We start from the raw sequence: 24,213 nt of genomic DNA on the forward strand, positions 1-24,213 counted from the left end.
TGACAAAAGTCTAAGTCAGAACGGCGACTACGTAGAGAAGTAGCTGAAAGGTGTAGCTAATTGTTACAAGTAAAACATTTCTGATGTTCACTGTGGTTTCAATTTGGCAATAAATCGGAGCTTACTTTCTGAACAGGCCTCGTATCATAAACCAGTTATTTTGAGCGGTTTTAGCAGCCAGGTTAAATTAGAGACGAAGAGAACCAGTGTAATTAAAATCGGTTGTTCCAGTGATAACCACCATCCCTGACCGCAATCCTAAATGAAATATCGCCCTGTATCGAATACTACCGAAAAGTTGAGAGATTGAAGGGCACTCTCACTTCTGATTTGGTGTAGGGAATACAATCTATGGCGATTTGACTTCATACATTGTGATGAAATGGTGGGCAGCAGTTTATGGTCTTGTTTGCGTGCTCTAGGGAAAGAAATACGGTAAGCTTTACCTGCGTTCAAAGGAACAGGGTGCCGACTTAAACGACTGCAGTAAAAGCACGGCATTGGTGGGGCGACAAAGCGCGTTTTTTTCTGGAGAACGGTGAGGAGACATTTCCAGACGCGCCGTGCCGCGGTCGCACTGTGCAGAAACACATTAAGCTTTGGCGCCAGACGTCCAGGTATACGGCCTAGCGGCGAAAAGTCGCTGACAGCGCATTGTAGGCCTTGTTAGCGAGCAAGAAATGTAAACGTTCTGCAAATGTCCGTGGGACAGGAAAACTGGGGCCCAAACGTCCAGACTCTGTTTCAAAACATCTTCTGTCAATGCGAGTTTATGGCCATTCTTTGCAAACTTTGAAATGGACGCAATAGGGGAGATAACAAGCTATTTATGGAGGGCTGTGCTTCCAACCTGTATTGTGTTAGCAAAAGACATGGCAAACATGGGAAAGAGGCTGTGAAGCTGAATTTTTTTCCGTTTTCTGCGAATTAACTTTAAGACCCTGATTGGTCAAATCGGTTTGCAGTGCAAAGACCATTCACCGAGCTTAGAATACCAGGGTCCAGCTTGTGATTGATTGGCTTGTGCGAAATTGGTGGAAGTCAAAAAAGAGAAATGTGCTTTTGGAACCGAGCTGAGGAGGCAACACAGAGTAAGGGACATCAGCACTCTTGTACAAGTCTCTTGTACTGGCGCTTCGCTAGTAAAGAACTGCAGGTCTCTACATAAACGGTGAGACTTGTGTCCCTTGCTAGGGCGCGACTTAGAGCCTGTGCCAGTCACCTTCTGAACCATCAGAGGTACTGCTTATATCATCACGGTCACAACGAGTGACACGTGGGTGTACTTATTTGTCTTGAGTTGGCTGTCTAAACATTTGACGTATTCCGACACGCACAGTCATGGCAGAAAGTCAGATTGGTTTGGCAGACCAGCAAACGGGTCCACCTGCACACTGGAATCCGTCGGGGTTTCAGAGGCTCTTAGGGAAGTACCTGCATTCTGAATTAACCGAACGCGAGTCCGCGTACTTGCATTTTTCGGGAACGCGCATTTAATAACAGATTGCCGCCGTCCATGACTTCAGTCGCCAAACGCATCGTAGTGTGGCGCCTTGACCAGTAGGATGGTAAAGTATTCTCTTCTGCGACGTAAGGCTATAATGTCTATTTCTCAGCACCCTGTTCTTTCGAACCATATTTTTCCTTTTTTTGTATGGTAGAATAAAGATGCTTGGTGGTGGCGTAGTTTGATGGCATAACTTGGATTCACGTGTATGAAGTGAGACAGAGCGAGTAGTGTTCTGGTTAGTGTCGTGTGCAGATCCCCAGCAGATCATTTTGTCCACCATAGATCCCATTTTAGTAAGGCTTTTGTTAAATAAATATTTTTTATATGATGATTCTTTAATAATTTTGTTGTCTTGTCTTGTTTAAGATCAATAAATCGATTGTGCATTAGACTACAACTTCTCCCTGAGTTCTGATTAACAGTTGCTTCGCATTTTTATGGCAGTCTAGATCAGAAACATAAGGAGTAGCTTTTTCATTTGGTGTCCACTGCGTGGATCTTTTACTTCATTAACCGCAATCACCTTTCAAAGTAACGAGCAAACCCGAGACGGGCTGAGCACAGACCCACACGCAGTTCTCGCGTGTGGCTCGGCACACCGCGCCCGAGCCTGACGCGGGGTACTTGAAAGTTGTAAACACGTTTCAATAGTTGCTAACTAAGCCATTTGTGGGAAAAAGTACACAAAGTCACTAGTAACATCAGTTCACACTCATGTAATACACGTGAGCAGAGCCGATGTCTTGATATTTAATGATCTTTAAACTCTTATTTGCATAAAAAATAACACGTATTTTGAGAGAATATTGACCGAAAACGATTTTCTTTGGATGTAATCATTCACAGTAACAACCTAACCTAACCTATTTCTAATAAAGGAAAACAGTCTATTATGAACTCACTTTCCAACGGGATGCGTCCACTGGTGATTCGTTAGAAACACGGTCACTAAATCCACCACTGAAACCGCTAAATATGTTTAAAATAACAAATTATAGGTGTACATGAACCACAGCTCAGCGATCGACAGGGCCACACCGAAATCCAAAACCTCTCGGTACAATTGTCGTAAAATCGGTGGGAGGACGGTTCAGTAACAGGTCTCAGAAGCTTACTGAATAGGATATTTCGATAAAGATCCGAAAATGACGTCACTACGAGACTAACCTACTGCACAGATCGGTATGAACGATACAGAATAGGGCCCGTGACGCGGGGTACGAACGTGTTGTGCAGGGGCGGCGCCGGCCATGCGGACGGACGCTCGGCTGCCGCGGACGCTGCTGCGCGCCGTGGGGGCGTGGTCGCCGCGCGGCCGCCCGTGGGCCCGCCTGTACGCCGGCTACTCGGCCGCCGTCGCCGCGTCGCTGCTCGCCTTCGTGGCCAGCCAGCTGTCCGCCATGCTGCACTTCTGGGGAGACCTGCTCAGCGTCACCACCAACGCCTGCGTCACCTTCACCTACTCCCTGGCCGTCTTCAAGCTCGTCGCCTTCCTCAGGATGCGCCGCTCCGTCGACTGCCTCGTCGCAGACCTCGACAGGTGCATGCAAGTACGCTACTCCCTCACTTTGTTTACTCCGGAGTCAGTCCCAATGCTCACCACGCTGGGCGATTCGTCGTCGCACGCAGTGCACCTACGTCCGCTACTCCGCAATGTTTCGAGGCATACACCAAGTGAAAGAGAGATATAGTGAGAGGGAATTGTGTGTTGTAATATTATTGGGTTTCGGATGCTCTGTATATAACATTACTACTGGCCATTAAAATTGCTACACCACGAAGATGACGTGCTACAGACGCGAAATTTAACTGACAGGAAGAAGGTGCTCTGATACGCAAATGATTAGCTTTTCAGAGGATCCACACAAGGTTGGCGCCGGTGCCGACACCTAAAACGTGCTGACATGAGGAAAGTGTCCAACCGATTTCTCATACACAAACAGCAGTTGACCGGCGTCGCCTGGCTAAACATTGTTGTGATGCCTCGTGTAAGGAGAAGAAATGCGTACCATCGCGTTTCCAACTTTGATAAAGGTCGGATTGTAGTCCATCGCGATTGCGGTTTATCGTATCGCGACATTGCTGCTCGCGTTGGCCGAGATCCAATGACAGTTAGCACAATATGGAATCGGTGGGTTCAGGAGGGTAATACGGAACGCCGTGCTGGATCCCAACGGCCTCCTATCACTAGCAGTCGAGATGACAGGCATCTTATCCACATGGCTGTAACGGATCGTGCAGCCACGTCTCGATCCCTGAGTCAACAGATGGGGACGTTTGACAGACAACAACCATCTGCACGAACAGTTCGACGACGTTTGCAGCAGCATGGACTATCAGCTCGGAGACCGTGGCTGCGGTTACCCTTGACGGTGCATCACAGACAGGACCGCCTGCGATGGTGTACTCAACAACGAACCTTGGTGCACGAATGGCAAAACGTCATTTTTTCGGATGAATCCAGGTTCTGTTTACAGCATCATGATGATCGCATCCGTGCTTGGCGACATCGCGGTGAACGCACATTGGAAGCGTGTATTCGTCATCACCATACTGGCGTACCACCCGGCGTGATGGTATGGGGTGCCATTGGTTACACGTCTCGGTCACCTCTTGTTCGCATTGATGTCACTTTGAACAGTGGACGTTACATTTCAGATGTGTTACGACCCGTGGCTCTACCCTTCATTCGATCCCTGAGAAACCCTACATTTCAGCAGGATAATGCACGACCGCATGTTGCAGGTCCTGTACGGACCTTCCTGTATAAGAAAATGTCCGACTGCTGCCCTGGCCAGCACATTCTCCAGATCTCTCACCAATTGAAAACGTCTGGTCAATGGTGGCCGAGCAACTGTCTCGTCACAATACGCCAGTCACTACTCTTGATGAACTGTGGTATCGTGTTGAACCTGCACGGGCAGCTGTACCTGTACACGCCATTCAACCTCTGTTCGACTCAATGCCCAGGCGTATCAATGCCGTTATTACAGCCAGAGGTGGTTGTTCTGGGTACTGATTTCTGAGGATCTATGCACCCAAATTGGGTGAAAATGTAATCACATGTCAGTTATAGTATAATATATTTGTCCAATGAATACCTGTTTATCATCTGCATTTATTCTTGGTGTAGCAATTTTAATGGCCAGTAGTGTATTTGTCATAAAAGAGAAGGACAGCCATCGAGCCGTAGTTGGTAAACTATTACGCATCACAGCGCAAATGTTAAGAAAAGAAAAAAATTGTAATGTGCGTCTACACAAATACGCGAGTCCAGCATTAACTGCTTCGAATAACCACTATGACCCGCCAAGCGCAGATATGCAAATAATTGCCGCAGCGCGCGATCCTAATAAAATACGAAACATATGAATCATAAAAATTTTTTCTTTTGTTATGAATAGTTCTAAAGACTTGGTTACCTTTACTGTTTCGATGCTCACGTGTTAAGAAGTGCAGTGTAGCATCGCTACAAGTTGTATAAAATGTTTGTGTACCATCGCTACAAGTTTTATAAAATGTTTGTGTACCAGAAATCCGGCCGGGGTGGCCGAGCGGTTCTAGGCGTTACAGTCTGGAACCGCGCGACCGCTACGGTCGCAGGTTGGAATCCTGCCTCGGACATGGATGTGTGTGATGTCCTTGGGTTAGTTAGGTTTAAGTAGTTCTAAGCTGTAGGGGACTTATGACCTCAGATGTTAAGTCCCATAGTGCTCAGAGCCATTTGAACCATTTTTGTACCAGTAATGTAAATTTTCGAACGAACGCTTCGATAAACAGTGCGACGCCATGAAATATTCACGCGCACCCAAGGAGGGTTAATTTTGAGAAAATACTGGACATACAAGAAAGGACATTGTCGTAGCACGGAATGTGTCGAAGCTGCATTGGTAAAGTACCGGAACTTCAAGCGCTGATAGAAAGCACCGAAGCTGAAATCGTTATAGGAACGGAAAGCTGGCTGAAGCCAGAGATAAATTCTGCCGAAATTTTTACAAAGGCACAGACGGTGTTTAGAAAGGATAGATTGCATGCAACCGGTGGCGGCGTGTTTGTCGCTGTTACTAGTAGTTTTTCCTGTAGTGAAGTAGAAGTGGATAGTTCCTATGAATTATTATGGGTGGAGGTTACACTCAACAACCGAGCTAGGTTAATAATTGGCTCCTTTTACCGACCTCCCGACTCAGCAGCATTAGTGGCAGAACAACTGAGAGAAAGTCTGGAATACATTTCACATAAATTTTCTCAGCATGTTATAGTCTTAGGTGGAGATTTCAATTTACCAGATATAGACTGGGACACTCAGATGTTTAGGACGGGTGGTAGGGACAGAGCATCGAGTGACATTATACTGAGTGCACTTTCCGAAAATTACCTCGAGCAATTAAACAGAGAACCGACTCGTGGAGATAACATCTTGGACCTACTGATAACAAACAGACCCGAACTTTTCGACTCTGTAAGTGCAGAACAGGGAATCAGTGATCATAAGGCCGTTGCAGCATCCCTGAATATGGAAGTGATTAGGAATATAAAAAAAGGGAGGAAGGTTGATCTGTTTAGCAACGGTAATAGAAAGCACATTTCAGACTACCTAACAGATCAAAACGAAAATTTCTGTTCCGACACTGACAATGTTGAGTGTTTATGGAAAAAGTTCAAGGCAATCGTAAAATGCGTTTTACGTGCCGAGTAAAACTGTGAGGGACGGGAAAACCAACCGTGGCTAAATGGTTCAAATGGCTCTGAGCACTATGGGACTCAACTGCTGAGGTCATTAGTCCCCTAGAACTTAGAACTAGTTAAACCTAACTAACCTAAGGACATCACACACATCCATGCCCGAGGCAGGATTCGAACCTGCGACCGTAGCGGTCTCGCGGTTCCAGACTGCAGCGCCAGAACCGCGCGGCCACTTCGGCCGGCAACCGTGGCTAAACAACAAAGTTAGGAAACTACTGCGAAAGCAAAGAGTGCATCACTCCAAGTTTAAACGCAGCCCAAACCTCTCAGACAAACAGAGGCTAAACGATGTCAAAGTTATCGTAAGGAGGGCTATGCGTGAAGCGTTCAGTGAATTCGAAAGTAAAATACTATGTATGGACTTGACAGAAAATCCTAGGAAGTTCTGGTCTTACGTTAAATCAGTAAGTCGATCGAAACAGCATATCCAGACACTCCGGGATGATGATGGCATTGAAACAGAGGATGACACACGTAAAGCTGAAATACTAAACAGCTGTTTCACAGAGGAAGACCGCACTGCAGTTCCTTCTGTAAATCCTCGTACAAACGAAAAAATGGCTGACATCGAAATAAGTGTCCAAGGAATAGAAAAGCAACTGGAATCACTCAACAGAGGAAAGTCCACTGGGCCTGACGGGATACCAGCTCGATTCTACACAGAGTACGCGAAAGAACTTGCCCCCCTTCTAACAGCCGTGTACCGCAAGTCTCTAGAGGAACGGAAGGTTCCAAATGATTGGAAAAGAGCACAGGTAGTTCCAGTCTTCAAGAAGGGTCATCGAGCAGATGCGCAAAACTATAGACCTATATCTCTGACGTCGATCTGTTGTAGAATTTTAGAACATGTTTTTTGCTCGAGTATCATGTCGTTTTTGGAAACCCAGAATCTACTATGTAGGAATCAACATGGATTCCGGAAACAGCGATCGTGTGAGGCCCAACTCGCTTTATTGATCATGAGACCCAGAAAATATTAGATACAGGCTCCCAGATAGATGCTATTTTCCTTGACTTCCGGATGGCGTTCGATACAGTTCCGCACTGTCGCCTGATAAACAAAGTAAGAGCCTACGGAATATCAGACCAGCTGTGTGGCTGGATTGAAGAGTTTTTAGCAAACAGAACACAGCATGTTGTTATCAATGGAGAGACGTCTACAGACATTAAAGTAACCTCTGGCGTGCCACAGGGGAGTGTTATGCGACCTTTGCTTTTCACAATATATATAAATGACCTAGTAGATAGTGTCGGAAGTTCCATACGGCTTTTCGCGGATGGTGTTGTGGTATACAGAGGAGTTGCAGCATTAGAAAATTGTAGGGAAATGCAGGAAGATCTGCAGCGGATAGGCACTTGGTGCATGGAGTGGCAACTGACCCTTAACATAGACAAATGTAATGCATTGTGAATACATAGAAAGAAGGATCCTTTATTGTATGATTATATGATAGCGGAACAAACACTGGTAGCAGTTACTTCTGTAAAATATCTAGGAGTATGCATACGGAACGATTTGAATTGGAATTATCATATAAAGTTAATTGTTGGTAAGGCGGGTACCAGGTTGAGTTTCATTGGGAGAGTCCTTAGAAAATGTAGTCCATCAATAAAGGAGGTGGCTTACAAAACACTCGTTCGACTTATACTTGAGTATTGCTCATCAGTGTGGGATCCGTACCAGATCGGATGAGGGAGGAGATAGTGAAGATCCAAAGAAGAGCGGCGCGTTTCGTCACAGGGTTATTTGGTAAGCGTGATAGCGTTACGGAGATGTTTAGCAAACTCAAGTGACAGACTCTGCAAGAGAGGCGCTCTGCATCGCGGTGTAGCTTGCTGTCCAGGTTTCGAGAGGGTGCGATTCTGGATGAGGTATCGAATATATTGCTTCCCGCTACTTATACCTCCCGAGGAGATCACGAATGTGAAATTAGAGAGATTCGAGAGCGCACGGAGGCTTTCCGGCAGTCGTTCTTCCCGCGAACCATACGCGACTGGAAGTGAAAAGGGAGGTAATGACAGTGGCACGTAAAGTGCCCTCCGCCACACACCGTTGGGTGGCTTGCGGAGTATAAATGTAGATGTAGATGTAGAAGTGCAAAATGTAAGTTTTATATTCCATGGTTATTTGTTCATGCTTAGTGGTACGGATTATTTCAGAATATACTGATGTGTTATAATGAAAAACCTTTTTTTTTCTTTTTTTCTTTGAGTAACCTCAGTGTTTTTCCGTAGTATGCAAACTATGTTACAGGACAGCTCTTTACAGCGGTATATTGGTCGTTTTCGGGAGGCTACTAATATATTCAATCTCAGATTTGATAACCATTACCATAACACACTTTCCTTCGTTTCACTTTCAATATTTAGTTAGGTCCCTTAGGCATTTGTATCGAAAATCAGATTGTGTGAAGGCAATCCGGCTTAAATGTCAGGTTCAAACCACCTTCGCGTAATCAAACACTATTCCTCCTGGACACAATCGAGAACTGATGCAACGCAGTTCACAAAATCTGCTCTCTCTCTCTCTCTCTTTCTCTCTCTCCAACCTGCACCAAAATCGGTAAAAAAGTTATCGTGAGTTCAAGATGTAGTATAATTACTATCGTCTTACCACATTACATACAACTTATATATATATATATATATATATATATATATATATATATATATATGTGTGTGTGTGTGTGTGTGTGTGTGTGTGTGTGTGTGTGTGTGTCCATTGATCTGACTGGGCCAAATATCTCACGAAATAAGCGTCAAACGAAAAAACTACAAAAAACGAAACTCGTCTAGCTTGAAGGGGGAAACCAGATGGCCCGTTAGATGGTGCTCTCATAGGTCAAACTACTTAAACCTAACTAACCTAAGGACATCACACACACCCATACCCGAGGCAGGATTCGAACCTGCGACCGTAGCAGCAGCGCGGCTCCGGACTGGAGCGCCTAAAACCGCACGGCCACCGCAGCCGACCAAATGGCTCTGAGCACTATGGGACTTAACATCTATGGTCATCAGTCCCCTAGAACTTAGAACTACTTAAACCTAACTAACCTAAGGACATCACACAACACCCAGTCATCACGAGGCAGATAAAATCCCTGACCCCGCCGGGAATCGAACCGGGGAACCCGGGCGCGGGAAGCGAGAACGCTACCGCACGACCACAAGATGCGGACCCGGGGGAGGAGTGGGGAGAAAGGGAGAAGGGAGGGAAGGGGGAGAGAAGGGAGAGAGGGTGCCCATAGGAACAAACACAGGAAGAGGGAGGGAGTGTCAAAGTTGGTAGGGGGGGTAGATGGAGGGGAGGAGGGCATCATCAGGGAGGGGGAGTTGGTGGAAGCCACCTTGGGAGAGGGTGTGGAGAGTGGAGAGATGGAGAGCAGGTGGGACGTGGAAATACAGGCGCAGCAGCGGACACTGGTGGGAGAGGATGCGAGAGACCAGCGGGTGAGGAGGATCGAGTTTATGGGAGGTGTAGAGGATCCGTATCAGTTCGAGGAAAAGGAGGAGGTGGGAGAACGGAATAGGGTCGTACAGGATCCGCATGGGGGAGGGGAGACGGATGTGATAGGCGGGGCGAAGAGCATGGCTTTCTAGGATCTGAAGGGGTTTGTAAAAGGAAGGGGGGGGGGGCGGAGATCCAGGCAGGGTGGGCGTAGCAAAGGATAGGGCGAATGAGGGATTTATAGGTATGGAGGATGGTGGAGGGGTCCAGACCCCAAGTACGGCCGGAAAGGAGCTTGAGGAGACAGAGTCGGGAGCGTGCCTTGGCTTGGATTGTCCGGAGGTGGGGGGTCCAGAAGAGGCGACGGTCGAGGGTGACATCAAGGCACTTTAGGGTGGGGGTGAGGGCGATAGGACGGCCATAGATGGTGACGTAGAAATCGAGGAGGCGGAAGAAAGGGGTGGTTTTGCCTACAATGATCGCCTGGGTTTTGGAAGGATCGACCTTAAGCAACCACTGGTTGCATCAAGCGGTGAACCGGTCAAGATGGGATTGGAGAAGGTGTTGGGAGCGCTGCAGGGTGGAGGCGAGGACAAGGAAGGTGGTGTCAACGGCGTACTGGAGAAGGTGGACGGGGGTGACGGCAGAGGCATGTCCGCCGTATACAAAAGGTACAGAAGAGGGGAGAGGACGGAACCTTGGGGCACACCGGCGGAGGGGAAAAAGGTGTAGGAATCCGTGTTGTGGATGGTGACGTAGAAAGGACGTTGGGAAAGAAAGGATCCGATCAGACGGACGTAGTTAATAGGAATGGCGTAGGTTTGGAGCTTGAAGAGGAGACCAGAATGCCACACGCGGTCATAGGCTCGTTCAAGGTCAAGGGAGAGGAAGATAGCGGAGCGACGGGAATTAAGCTGTTCGGAGAGGAGATGAGTGAGGTGAAGGAGAAGGTCGTCGGAAGAGAAGGACGGCCGAAAGCCACACTGGGTAACGGGAAGGAGGCGGTGCTGGCGGAGATGCTGGTGGATGCGTCGGGTGAGGATGGATTCCAGGACCTTGCTGAAGACCGAGGTAAGGCTGAAGGGACGGTAGGAGGAGACAGCGGGCGGCGGTTTACCGGGTTTAAGGAACATCAGGATACGGGAGGTTTTCCACAGGTCGGGGTAGTTGCCGGTGGACAGGACTACATTGTACAGCCTGGGCAGTGTGGAGAGTTCAAACGTACCTACGTTCTGTATTTAAATTTAAAAAACCTACCTGTTACCAGCTGTTCGTCTAAAATTGTGAGCCATATGTTTGTGACTATCACAGCGTCATCTATCACGAAGCGAAAAAAGTGGTCCAACTAAAACATTCATATTTCTTTACGTACTACACGAATATATAATAAAAAATGGGGGTTCCTATTTTAAAAAACGCAGTTGATATCCGTTTGACCTATGGCAGCGCCATCTAACGGGCCAACCATAGCGCCATCTGGTTTCCCCCCTTCAAGCTAGACAAGATTCGTACTTTGTGGTTTTTTTTTCGTTTGACGCTTATTTCGTGAGGTATTTGGCCCGGGCACGATCAATGGACCACCCTGTAAATATTTATATTATACTAGAGTGTGTATGAGAAATCCCTTCCCTCGAAAATTTCCTTCCGTCGTACCTCCTCCCTGTTAACACAGATGACGTGTTACGTATCTCATTTGTAGTTAAGACTGCAGTACACGCGAGATGCCTAGCTGCTTCCACCGCCCTGAGTGGAATGCTTAAGTTCTAAGTCTTCTATAGTTGTTGTCCCCTGCACAGAAAACAGCACGTAGGTCGTGAATCAGTTATCTTGAGGCTGTAACTGTTAGCGAGGAACTGGTATTATATAAATAATCAAATTTTGAATTGGTTTGTTTAAACGGGATGCCACTCGTTTTTTATTAGCGGAGTACGAGAAACAGCACAGTTGCAGTGCACTGTATTAATCACTAATAAGTAATTTTCATTCTTCACATTTTCACAGAGAGGAAATAAAATAATGAATTGCATGTTTGCATAATTACCACTAAACTATGAAACTTCCTGGCAGATTAAAACTGTGTGCCGGAACGAGACTCGAACTCGGGACCTTTGCCTTTCGCGGGCAAGTGCTCCACCATCCGAGCTACCCAAGCAAAACTCACGCCCCGTCCTCACAGCTTTACTTCTGCCAGTACCTCGTCTCCTACCTTCCAAACTTTACAGAAGCTCTCCTCCGAACAGGGCAGAACTAACACTCCTGAAAGAAAGGATATTGCGGAGACATGGCTTAGCCACAGTCTGGCGGATGTTTCCAGAATGAGATTTTCACTCTGCAGCGGAGTGTGCGCTGATATGAAACTTCCTGGCAGATTAAAACTGTGTGCCGGATCGAAACTCGAACTCGGGACCTTTGCCTTTCGTGGGCAAGTGCTCTACCATCTGAGCTACCCAAGCACGACTCACGCCCCGTCCTCACAGCTTTACTTCTGCCAGTAGGCAAAGGTCCCGAGTTCGAGTCTCGGTCCGGCAGACAGTTTTAATCTGTCAGGAAGTTTCATATCAGCGCACACTCCGCTGCAAAGTGAAAATCTCATTCTGGAACCATCAAAGTAGTTCTCAATTACATGTCCAAATATCAGAGTTTGCTAATTAAGCTCTTAACCAAAACCGACCATGGCAGACAATATGTTTGTCCTCCTTAAATACCGATAGAGCTCTCACATTCAGAAACCAATGATTGCTATTTAAGTCGTAACTGATACCGACTGCGGCAGACAGCATGCCTCTCCTCCGAGACTGCCGAGCGATCTCTTGTCTGACAGCCCAACCACCTCGCCCGCCATCCCAGTTAGGAGCGAACCGAACATCTCCGAAGTGTTTCGTCTGCCTTTTCGTTCAGCAATTGTTTAATATTCCGCCGGCAATTAACACCTTTGAAATAGTGGAATGATAGCCCACTAGTGTGAGATGCTTTTATATGAAATATTAGTAAATTCACTATTTAGTTTTCCCAATATTAATGACAGAAGTTTATCATTTTGGCGCGCTACTTCCGTACCTAGCGGCCAATACTGCAGAGTTACCACAATTTAGGAAGTCTTTCTCACGATACTTCTGCCGAATAAAACATCAGCACCGGTACCTCACACCGCGTTACGTCATCTTTCCATGCTGGCTTCTCAACTACTCTAAGAAGAGCTTCTTGTACCTGAATATGATGACTGCAAAGCCAGAAGTATTAGAGGCTGAAGTAATAACAAATACAGAAAAGTTAGGATGCTGCTTTTAACGCATGACGTGTGCTAAGTAGTCGCCTACGCCACTTGAGCGCAACGCGCAGAACGTTCATATACCCATGTGAAACTGTCAGAATAACCCTTCTCTGGAATGTTGTTTAACTCGCGCCTCACATTGTCCCCTTCTTCGGTGTTGGCAAACCATCAGATCACATTCTGCACTTTGTCGTTTTGTGGTATTTCATACTGATAATGCAAAGTCTCGTACCCACGAAGATTTACTTACGGAAAAAAACCATCCACATTTTGAATTTCAGTCATGTCATGGCAGGCGTCCACTCATCGTTATTTTTGTTCAGAAGTCAAAGTGCGCGGGACAAACGTTGCACACACTTTTCTCGCCCTCAAAACATTTTTCAGAAGACGATATCGCAGTTCCACATTACAATACAATGTTTCTTCGCACAAGCGTGCATGCCCAAAGGAACATTGCATCGTAATTCGTAGTCACATACGCACTGCAGTATCGTATTTAACAGCCGACAGACTCCATGCGATTTTCAAGTAAAATGTCTCTCCTGTGCGGGAATACAAAGGGTTCGGCGCTTAAATCCGGACAAATGAAACTGTTTTAAAGAATTTTACGAGGGTAATCCCAAAAGTAAGGTTTCCTGTTTTTTTATAAGTACACAGACCTGTTTATTTCTACAATGGTTTACATCAGTTTACAGCTTGAACATTTAGCTATGTTTCGACATAATCACCATTTCTTTCGATGCATTTTTGTGGACGCTTTGGCAGTTTTTGTATGCCCATGTCATACCAGCTCGCCGGCATGCTGTTCAGAAAGTTGTGAACCTCTTCTTTCACCTCGTCGTCGGAGCTGAATCGCTTTCCGGCCAAATGTTGTTTTAACCTAGGGAACACGTGATAGTCACTGGGCGCCAAGTCAGGACTAAAGGATGGGTGCATGATTATGTTCGACTGAAACTGTTGCAGGAGAGCAACGGTTTGCCGAGCGATGTGTGAGCGAGCGTTGTCATGGAGAATGTGTACGCTCTTGCTCAACATTCCTCTTCTCCGGTTCTGAACTGCCCGTTTGAGTTTTTTCGGAGTCTCACAGTACCTGTTAATTGTTAATTGTGGTCCCAGCGATTCAGCACCGACGAAGAGGTGAAAGAAGAGGTTCATAACTTTCTGAACAGCATGTCGGCGAGCTGGTATGACATGGGCATACAAAAACTACCACAGCGTCAATAAAAATGCATCGACAGAAATGGTGATTATCTCAAAAAATAGCTAAATGTTCAAGCTGTAAACTGATGCAAAACATTGTAGAAATAAACAGGTCTATGTACTTACAAAAAAATAGGAGACCTTACTTTTGGGATTACCCTCGTAATAAAACAACATCCAAATGAAATTAAAAATCCTTTTACATGTGAATAGTGGTATCTTACAAGAGTAACGTTACTCGATGTAATCCCGTTTAGCCGCAATGACTGCCTCCAATCTTGTCCTGAAGCGATCGCACGCACTGTTCAAAACAGCGCTGTCCATATCCGCAAATGCTGCTTTGATAGAGATGCGACATTAGGGTGTCCCGTCTAACTGGTAACTCTTCCGACTCGGCTCCAAACACAGTACTCGAGGGTGTTCAAATCCGGGCTATTCGGGGGTCAGAACTCCTTTGACCAGAACATGCCAACGTTATCCGAGAGCCAGTTTTGGACTAAATGGCTCGTGTGATCTCCTCCTCTGCCATCAGACGCATTGTTCACTCGCTGACATTCAGTACTGACGCCAATTTCCTCAGCGATTGCCCCTGATCCTCTGAAATCAGCGCCTGAGCCTTTTCGATGACTGCCACATGTCGTGATACGCGTTTCCTGGAATGAGGTTTCGTCGCCGGGTTAGCGGAACCTTCCCCAGACTTCTCCGAATCAATATACTTGGCCACAAATCGTAAACAACTGGTCTCGGGTACCCGAAGAATCCAACTATTTCAGCGGGCTAACGCCCAACGCGAAAACTTTCGATAATCGCAGCTCTTCGGTTGTACACATTTGTCCGTAACATCTCGGCCATTTTCAGGTTCTAACTGTTTACTAGATGCCTATGGCTTTCGAGACGCCAATCGCGACCTGCGGCGGAACTACGATATGGGCGGCAAATGCAAACTGAAATTTGTCCGGATCTAAGCGTCGCACCCTGCACAGGTTGCAAACACTTGATTGAAGAAATACGGAAGTGTGGGTCTGGACTTGAGTCATGTGGAGGCCCACGAGAAAGACAGGCCGCGACGCGTACGTCACGGAAGTAGTCCTGAAACTCGCTCGCTCGCTCAGCTCAGCAGGCAAAATGCGTTTCTAAACCTGTTAACTCGCAGCTGGGCGTGTAATTACTAACGAGAATTGCAAGTTCCACTGGAATCTGCTATTATGAAGTCTTACTTATTATCAGTACTACAGCAAAATTTAATTTAAGATCAATACTCGATATAAATCGTATAACGGCTTGTTTATAGCGTTTAGTCTCTTCTGCTTAACAGTACTCATTACATGCTGGAAGTGGTGCTTTATGCAACTGATAATCATTTTATCATGTTTTTATTTTATTGTACGCCAGTACAGCTGTAACAAATTATAAGTAGGCTCATGGACTTCCCATCATTGTAGCACTAATAACAGTAAGATTCCATAATAGCGGATTCCAGTAGAAGATTCAGTTTTCGTTTGTACGGACACGCCTAGTTACGAGTTAACAGGTATAGGAACGTAGTTTGTCTGCTGATTTAAGCGAGCGAGCGAGCGCAGGACTATCTTCGTGACGTACACGCCGCGGCCTGTCTTTGTCGTAGGCCTCGGTCATGTTCGGATTGCCCAGTACAGGAGTGGTCAAATGCTGCACGCTGTGCAATAGTGCGGAAGTGCGGCAGAGGTGCGCACATCTCAGCCAGCGGGCAAAGCGGAATGCCGGCGTCTGTGACTAGGCACGTATACCAAATGAGCGCTTCCATGTTTGCGCAGTATCGGGAGGACTGAAGCATACGCATTTTTGCTTCTCTCTGGCGCCTCTAGCCTTACGTGAGACGTACCGAGAAATGCCGAATATTGCAAACAAGCAAAGAACGGGAGATCTGTGTTAAACACGACTGGGAACTGCAATGCTTCTTTACAGCAGCAGGTGAAAACTCACAGTGGTTGCTGTGCCGCCGAATAATAGGCGACAGCGCAAGGTGACAACTGAAAGACTCTACAACTCACCGAGCGAGGTGGCGCAGTGTTTAGCACACTGGACTCGCATGCGGAAGGACGACGGTTCATTCCCGCGTCCGGCCGTCCTGATTTAGGTTTTCCGTGATTTCCCTAAATCGCTCCAGGCAAATGCCGGGATTGTTACTTCCCCGTCCTTCCCTAATCCGATGAGACCGATGACTTCGCTGTCTGGTCTCCTCCCCCACAACAACCCAACCCTCTACAACTCATTTCACACAGACGAGTGTAGTGTATTGAACAGTGAAGAGGGGCAAGCCAAATTAAGTGCGCATAAGAAAATGGATGAGGCACATCAACAGGTAGTTAATGTGGTGTCACCGCCAGACACCACACTTGCTAGGTGGTAGCTTAAATCGGCCGCGGTCCATTAGTACATGTCGCCACTGTCAGGATAGCAGACCGAGCGCCACCACAAGGCAGGTCTCGAGAGACGTACTAGCACTCGCCCGAGTTGTACGACGACGTTGCTAGCGACTACACTGACGAAGCCTTTCTCTCATTTGCCGAGAGACAGTTAGAATAGCCTTCAGCTAAGTTAATGGCTACGACCTAGCAAGGCGCCATTTGTAACATTGCATGTATCTCAAGATAGTCTCACTTGTATCATCAAGAATGCTGTATACCAAAGGACGATATAAAAGTTAAGTGTTCTAGTAGCTACGTTCTTTTCTTTATCACATTCATTACGAATCCTGTTCCAGACTTCGCGCCAGTCGGCGTGTGTGTACGTGTGCCCTTTCGGCTACCCGTCACTGTGGACTGGCTGCCTTGTCAGTCCACTACAGTTAATGTAAGTCATAATAACTGATAGCTCTTGAAATCTTCGTTTCTGTGTTACATTTGTATCTATATTACTGTACCTTGAACTCTTCGTTTCTGTGTTACATTTGTATCTATATTACTGTACAATTTCTCGTTTTCAATTCTCCACAATGACAATCACAATGCATCTGGACTGCGAACAAGTTTCAAGATTGCATTAAGAGTAGCAAGGTCCGGGAAACCGTTTTCCGAAAGGGTGTTTATAAAAGACTGTCTCATCGATGCTGCAGAACTTTTTTTGTCCCGTGAACGTTAGCAGGTTTCAAGATACCGGTCTTTCCAATCAGTGACACGACGTGTAAGTGTTATGGCCGGCGATGTGCAAAGGCAGTTAATAAATAAGGATAAGGGCGTCGTTGCTTTCTCTGTTACGTTGGATGAAGCAAAAGATCTTACAGATACACCTCAGGTAGTGATATACCGGGTGATCAAAAAGTCAGTATAAATTTGAAAACTTAATAAACCACGGAATAATGTAGATAGAGAGGTACAAATTGACACACATGCTTGGAATGACATGGGGTTTTATTAGAACAAAAAAAAAAAACAAAAAAAAGTATTGCTAGACGCGTGAAAGATCTCTTGCGCGTGTCGTTTGGTGATGATCGTGTACTCAGCCGCCACTTTCGTAATGCTTGACCTCCCAGGTCCCCAGACCTCAGTCCTTGCGATTATTGGCTTTGGGGTTACCTGGAGTCGCAAGTGTATCGTGGCTCTGAGCACTATGGGACTCAACTGCTTGGGTCATTAGTCCCCTAGAACTTAGAACTCCTTAAACCTAACTAACCTAAGGACATCACAAACATCCATGCCCGAGGCAGGATTCGAACCTGCGACCGTAGCGGTCTTGCGGTTCCAGACTGCAGCGCCTTTAACCGCACGGCCACTTCGGCCGGCGTAAGTGTATCGTGATTGACAAACATCTCTAGGGATGCTGAAAGACAACATCCGACGCCATTGCCTCACCATAACTCCGGACATGCTTTACGGTGCTGTTCAAATTCAAATGGCTCTGAGCACTATGGGACTCAACATCTTAGGTCATAAGTCCCCTAGAACTTAGAACTACTTAAACCTAACTAACCTAAGGACATCACACACACCCATGCCCGAGGCAGGATTCGAACCTGCGACCGTAGCAGTCCCGCGGTTCCAGACTGCAGCGCCAGAACCGCTAGACCACCGCGGCCGGCACGGTGCTGTTCACAACATTATTCCTCGACTACAGCTATTGTTGAGGAATGATGGTGGATATATTGAGCATTTCCTGTAAAGAACATCATCTTTGCTTTGTCTTACTTTGTTATGCTAATTATTGCTATTCTGATCAGATGAAGCACCATCTGTCGGACATTTTTTGAACGTTTGTATTGTTTTGGTTCTAATAAAACCCCATGTCATTCCAAGCATGTGTGTCAATTTGTACCTCTCTATCAACATTATTCCGTGATTTATTCAGTTTTCAGGAGCCGGCCGCGGTGGTCTCGCGGTTCTAGGCACGCAGTCCGGAACCGTGCGACTGCTACGGTCGCAGGTTCGAATCCTGCCTCGGGCATGGATGTGTGTGATGTCCTTAGGTTAGTTAGGTTTAAGTAGTTCTAAGTTCTAGGGGACTAATGACCACAGCAGTTGGTCTCATAGTGCTCAGAGCCATTTGAACCATTTTATTCAGTTTTCAAATTTATACTGACTTTTTGATCACCCGGTACATACGATGTGTCGATAATGCTCTGCATGTAACAGAGGACGTTTTGGACGTAGTGCCTTTGAAGGAACTAGGACAGGTGTAGACTTACTCCTAGCTGTCGAGCAAGCGATTGATGGTGTCGGTATGGACTGGAATTAGTTTAGTCTCAGTAACCAAGGACGGAGCACCGTCAATGCTAGACCATCAGAGAGGACTCATAGCACTGATGCGCAAAAAGCTAGGACTCACAGAAGAGGCGTTGTGTGGGATTCACTGCATTCTACATCGAGAGGCGCTTTGTGCAATATCAGTGACGGTAGAAAACGTCACGCAAATTGTTGTGCTAATGTAAACTATCTGAAAACACATAGGCTTACGCATCGCCACTTTCGGGAGTTCTTGGGAGAATTAGGAGAGGAGTACGGCGACATACCTTTCTATACCGAAGTACGCTGGTTCATCATCATAAACCAAAGGCTACGCCTTGTCGATTTAGCCACGTCGCTCTCCCCATCGTCATCCGCTTCAATTCTCTATACGATTTTACCCCCATATCTTCTTTGATGTTATTAAAATACGTTGCTCTTGGCCTGCCTCTTGGCTTTTTCCCTAAAAGTTTTCCTTCAAATACATTCTTTAGGAACTGGTTGTGTCTCATTATGTGCCCTATCATTTTTTATTTTCTTCTTCCTACATAATTTAACAGCGTTCTATTCCCATTCACCTCTCTTAATACCTGCTCATTACTTTTTCTATCTACCCGGCTTGATTTCGTCAATCTTCTCCATATCCACATTTACATTCCTTCCAGTCTCTTTTTCTCTGCCTTTCCCAGAGTCCACGCTTCGCATCCGTATGTTAAGACGCTCCAAACTAAAGTTTTGGCAAACTTTTTCCTACTTTCTAGGCCTATATCATTGTCTGTTAGTAAATTCCTTTTATTTTGGAAAGCTTGCTTTGCCAAGGCTATTCTTCTCTTTATATCTGTGATACATTTATTGTCGTCAGTGATTGTGCTCCCCAAATAACAGAAGTTCTCAACCTGCTCTAGAACATCATCTTCTAGTTTAATATTAACTTTACCATTTTATTTTGTCTTCCCTGCTACCATAGTTTTTGTTTTCTTCTTATTTATTTTTAGATTAAATTCTCTTAGGATTTTGGCAAATTGTAGTAACATAAACTCCATTTCCTTAACTGAGTCAGCAAGTACTACTATATCATCCGCAAAAAGATTTTTTGATTTACGTTTGGCCGTAGAACATTTTTTACATGAGAGGGGAAAGGCTAAACCGGAATTAGAAGACCCTTGATGGATATCAGAGCTTGCATTTCTCGTGAACATTACGCCTCACATGAACGTCAGTTTCCAAGGTGAAGGTAATTTAATTTCTGACATGCTGGGAAAACTAACTGCTTTTGAAAGTTAGTTTGCTCTTTGGGAGAGACGACTATTGTCTGAAAACGCTGCACATTTCCCTACCCTTGGTTTGATCCATTAAAGTGCTAGATTACAAGAATACTTGTCAATAATTATAAAAATTAATTTGCAATATGTAACACGATTTGTGGATGTTACGAGTGTGTCTCCTTTCATTCGTTACTTTGCACGACCGCATTCAGCATCAGTTCATGGTGCTCCGAATCGTTTACAGATGGAATTGGTCAACCTACAGTGCAGTACACGGCTAAAGGACAAAATCTTTTCAGCACGAGGTACAAAAGAATTGTACGAAAACTTTCCACAGGAAGAATTTCCACGCCTAGCCAAACGAATCTGTGGGAGTTATATCAGTGTTGGGATCTACTTATATGTGTGGAAGATTCTTCTCCATAACGAAAATGAATAAATCAAGGTTTCGATCGAGTATTAGTGAGGAAAATATTCATAACTGCTTGCTTTTATCAATGTACCGCGCTTTTGTGCCTGACATTTATCGTTTCTCATTACCAATTATAAACATGTTGCCTTTTTCGGATTTAAAATTTTTATTTACAAACTGCGCCTCATCCTGCTCCATGTAACCCAGGCGACCACTGTTACTTGAAAAATTTGGTATTAAACTGCTTATTCAAGGTATACTTATAGGCTTAAAAATTGTCAATTTTAAATTAACAACAGCCTCAGTTGCAATGTTTACCTAGATTTACCTAGGTTTCAGTTGGGATAATCCAACCTTCTTCAGAATAAAAGGAACTACGATTTGTCCATAATGGACAACGTCAAAAACTAAAAACTATAATATAATAATACATCGTCATATTGCAGTAACTTATCTGGGTAACTGCCTCGTCCCCACTTCGCGACCGCAGTACGGCAGCAACGGATGTTGTACTGGAACTGGCTAGAGCCTCGAGAGCGCATGCGCTGTACTGTGTCATGCGTACTTGTTAACACTGGTACCAACATGTACTCCTATGAATAACCAGGTGCGGCTAACGAAATTGACGTATACGTTATCCTGTAAGGAACAAAGATATATCGACTGTCTTAACATTTGTAATATTTTGTTGGACGTCAAAAGTGAAGGGAGCAATACGTTTATTATTTTAAGCCAGCCTAGCATATTCCGGCTAATCGAACTTGACTGCACGAGGATAACTACTGGTTTGAAATGCCAGATAATCCCAGCTATTCAGCAAACGGGAGTGCTAAAAACATGTTCGCAAGGGTATAATGATTGCTCCCTAAAATTATGGCGAATGGAATAACGGTTGAAAACCTTCAAAAAAGTTTTTGTTTCGCAGCTGCAGTTGGTCGTTAAGAAGGTCATTTTTGTCATATAGTAAGTGTTTAAAAATTTGCATTTCTTCCAAAATATCCAACCTCGCACCCTTCACTTCGCAGTGCAAGAGCTGAGTATTATCCGGAGGGTTGGGTGCGTGAGCCGTTTGCAGAAAGTGTTCAGCGAATGTCGAACCACGCGTACCATCTCCAACTTTTGGAGGGATGTATTCCTTGTACCTTGCTAGCAAGGCTCTTCCTGTTTGGCCGATGTAAAATTTCGGGCAATTGCCACATGTAATCTTGTAAACTCCGGATAATGACAATTTATCTTTAGGCTTTTTTAAAGTGTGTATCAGGTTCTTGTGCAGGCTATTATTAGTAGAAAAAATTGTCTTGAACCCCTGGTTCTTTAGAAGACGTCCTATTTTATATGAAACTGTACCTATGAATGGAATAGGCTATAGCCAGTTCCAGTACAACATCCGTTGCTGCCGTACTGTGGTCGTGAAGTGGGGCCGAGTCTGTTTCCCAGATAAGTTATTGCAATATGACGATGTATTACTATATTAGAGTTTTTAGTTTTTGACGTCCATTATGGACATATCGTAGTTCCATTTATTCTAAGAAGGTTGGGTTCTCCCAACTGAAACCTAGGTAAATCTAGGTAAACATTGCAACTGAGGCTGTTGTTAATTTAAAATTAATATTTATACAGTTGCTGACAGGGGCGCGAAATTTTGAAAATATTAAAAATTGTCCTTTAAGTATTGAGAGATATGTTTGATACCCTTACCACGAAGGGTAAGTAGCAATCCAACAGTGGCGTAAAACAAATCCGGCGTATTTACGCACTATTTGTTTTTATTTTTTGTTGTAGAACAGTGACTTTTCTCGATACGGCGATGGAATAATGTTATACCCTCCCGTGACTGCATTACACTGTGTGAAAAGAGCATGAGAGCGCCCCGGGTACAGTGTATCTCAGCGAGTGGGTAAAGCGAAGCGGCGATATCTGTGCATAGAGACATACACTAAGTGATCGGTGACGGTTCCTTTGTCCTATATTCACGTCTGGTAAGTGCGCACAATGCGACCAGGAAGCTGCACCTGCGCAGCAGGACCCCATGTGGGCAGAATTTCTGACTGGTCCTGGTCTAGTGGCAAGGCGACCGTTTACGATAACCGGGAAACCCGGGTTCAAGTCCCGGACTGGCACAAGTTTTATACTGTGTCATGCCATTAAACAGCTCATCGTTGTCCATATTTGCAACCGCAAATACATTTCATGTATTCTTGCGGATGTCTTGAACACCCGGAGATACTACTCCATTGCTGTTTCTAACACAAAAACGTTGACACAGTATGGTCGCACGTTCAGTACTAAAGATTGCCCGCTCACTTGTCGAATGCAAATCTGTTGTTTACAGTTATTCGTTCAAACTGCCACCGTAGCTGACGTCATTCATACATATGGAATGAACTCAGTCTCGGAACGTTTTGGGAGGACGGTGTACACCAGCTGTTCCGACGCCACAGGAAATAACTCGTAGTATGTATCAGTTACTTTTTTGTTATTATATCGTCAACGTTACAAAGAGGTACGCTAAATCACTGAACGTCTACACTTCTTTTGTCAGTCACCGTGGTTTTTATGTTTGGCTTCGGTTTATTAAACCGTGCTGCCAACAACTTATTTCAACCGTAAAACTTACGTGCAGAGAAACAGGAAATGAAAGCTCCGCATTCTAGCCCTGTTGGGCCAATCGGGACCGAAAAAAAAAAAATGGTTCAAATGGCTCTGAGCACTATGGGACTTAACATCTACGGTCATCAGTCCCCTAGAACTTAGAACTACTTAAACCTAACTAACCTAAGGACATCACACAACACCCAGCCATCACGAGGCAGAGAAAATCCCTGACCCCGCCGGGAATCGAACCGGGGAACCCGGGCGTGGGAAGCGAGAACGCTACCGCACGACCACGAGCTACGGGCAATCGGGACCGAACAAACGCCGTGTCATCCATGATCGATGGCCTCATTGGGTGTGATATGAAGGAAGATGCATGGGTCAGCACGCCGCTCTCCTAGCTTTTCCGACCTTGTAGCCGCTACTTCTCGTCCGCATCTCGTGGTCGTGCGGTAGCGTTCTCGCTTCCCACGCCCGGGTTCCCGGGTTCGATTCCCGGCGGGGTCAGGGATTTTCTCTGCCTCGTGATGGCTGGGTGTTGTGTGCTGTCCTTAGGTTAGTTAGGTTTAAGTAGTTCTAAGTTCTAGGGGACTGATGACCATAGATGTTAAGTCCCATAGTGCTCCGAGCCCTTTGAACCGCTACTTCTCACTCACGTAGCTCCTCAATAGACGTAACGAAGCGGAGTACACCCCATTCCAGTCCCACAAAGGAAATATTCCTGCAGTACCTGGAACCGAAACTAGGTCCTCTATAACCAGACACTCACAATGACTCCTTAGCTACGGAGGCGGATTGTTGTTGTTGTGGTCTTCAGTCCTGAGACTGGTTTGATGCAGCTCTCCATGCTACTCTATCCTGTGCAAGCTTCTTCATCTCCCAGTACCTACTGCAACCTACATCCTTCTGAATCCGCTTAGTGTATTCATCTCTTGGTCTCCCTCTACGATTTTTACCCTCCACGCTGCCCTCCAATACTAAATTGGTGATCCCTTGATGCCTCAGAACATGTCCTAACAACCGATCCCTTCTTCTGGTCAAGCTGTGCCACAAACTTCTCTTCTCCCCA

The 24,213-nt window shown here is 45.6% G+C and overlaps 1 protein-coding gene across 1 annotated transcript in view; it reads left to right on the forward strand.

Moving 5' to 3' along the window:
- The first annotated feature begins 2,760 nt into the window (after nt 1–2,760).
- Nucleotides 2,761–24,213, forward strand: part of LOC126262720 (odorant receptor Or2-like) — a 99,643-nt gene continuing 78,190 nt past the window's right edge. Inside the window, exon 1 of the mRNA XM_049959510.1 lies at nt 2,761–3,060. Within this exon, the coding sequence (XP_049815467.1) occupies nt 2,761–3,060 (300 nt within the window). The remainder of the gene's footprint in view (nt 3,061–24,213) is intronic.

The sequence above is a fragment of the Schistocerca nitens genome, chromosome 6 (assembly GCF_023898315.1).
Source record: "Schistocerca nitens isolate TAMUIC-IGC-003100 chromosome 6, iqSchNite1.1, whole genome shotgun sequence".
NCBI classification, from domain to species: Eukaryota; Metazoa; Arthropoda; class Insecta; order Orthoptera; family Acrididae; genus Schistocerca; species Schistocerca nitens.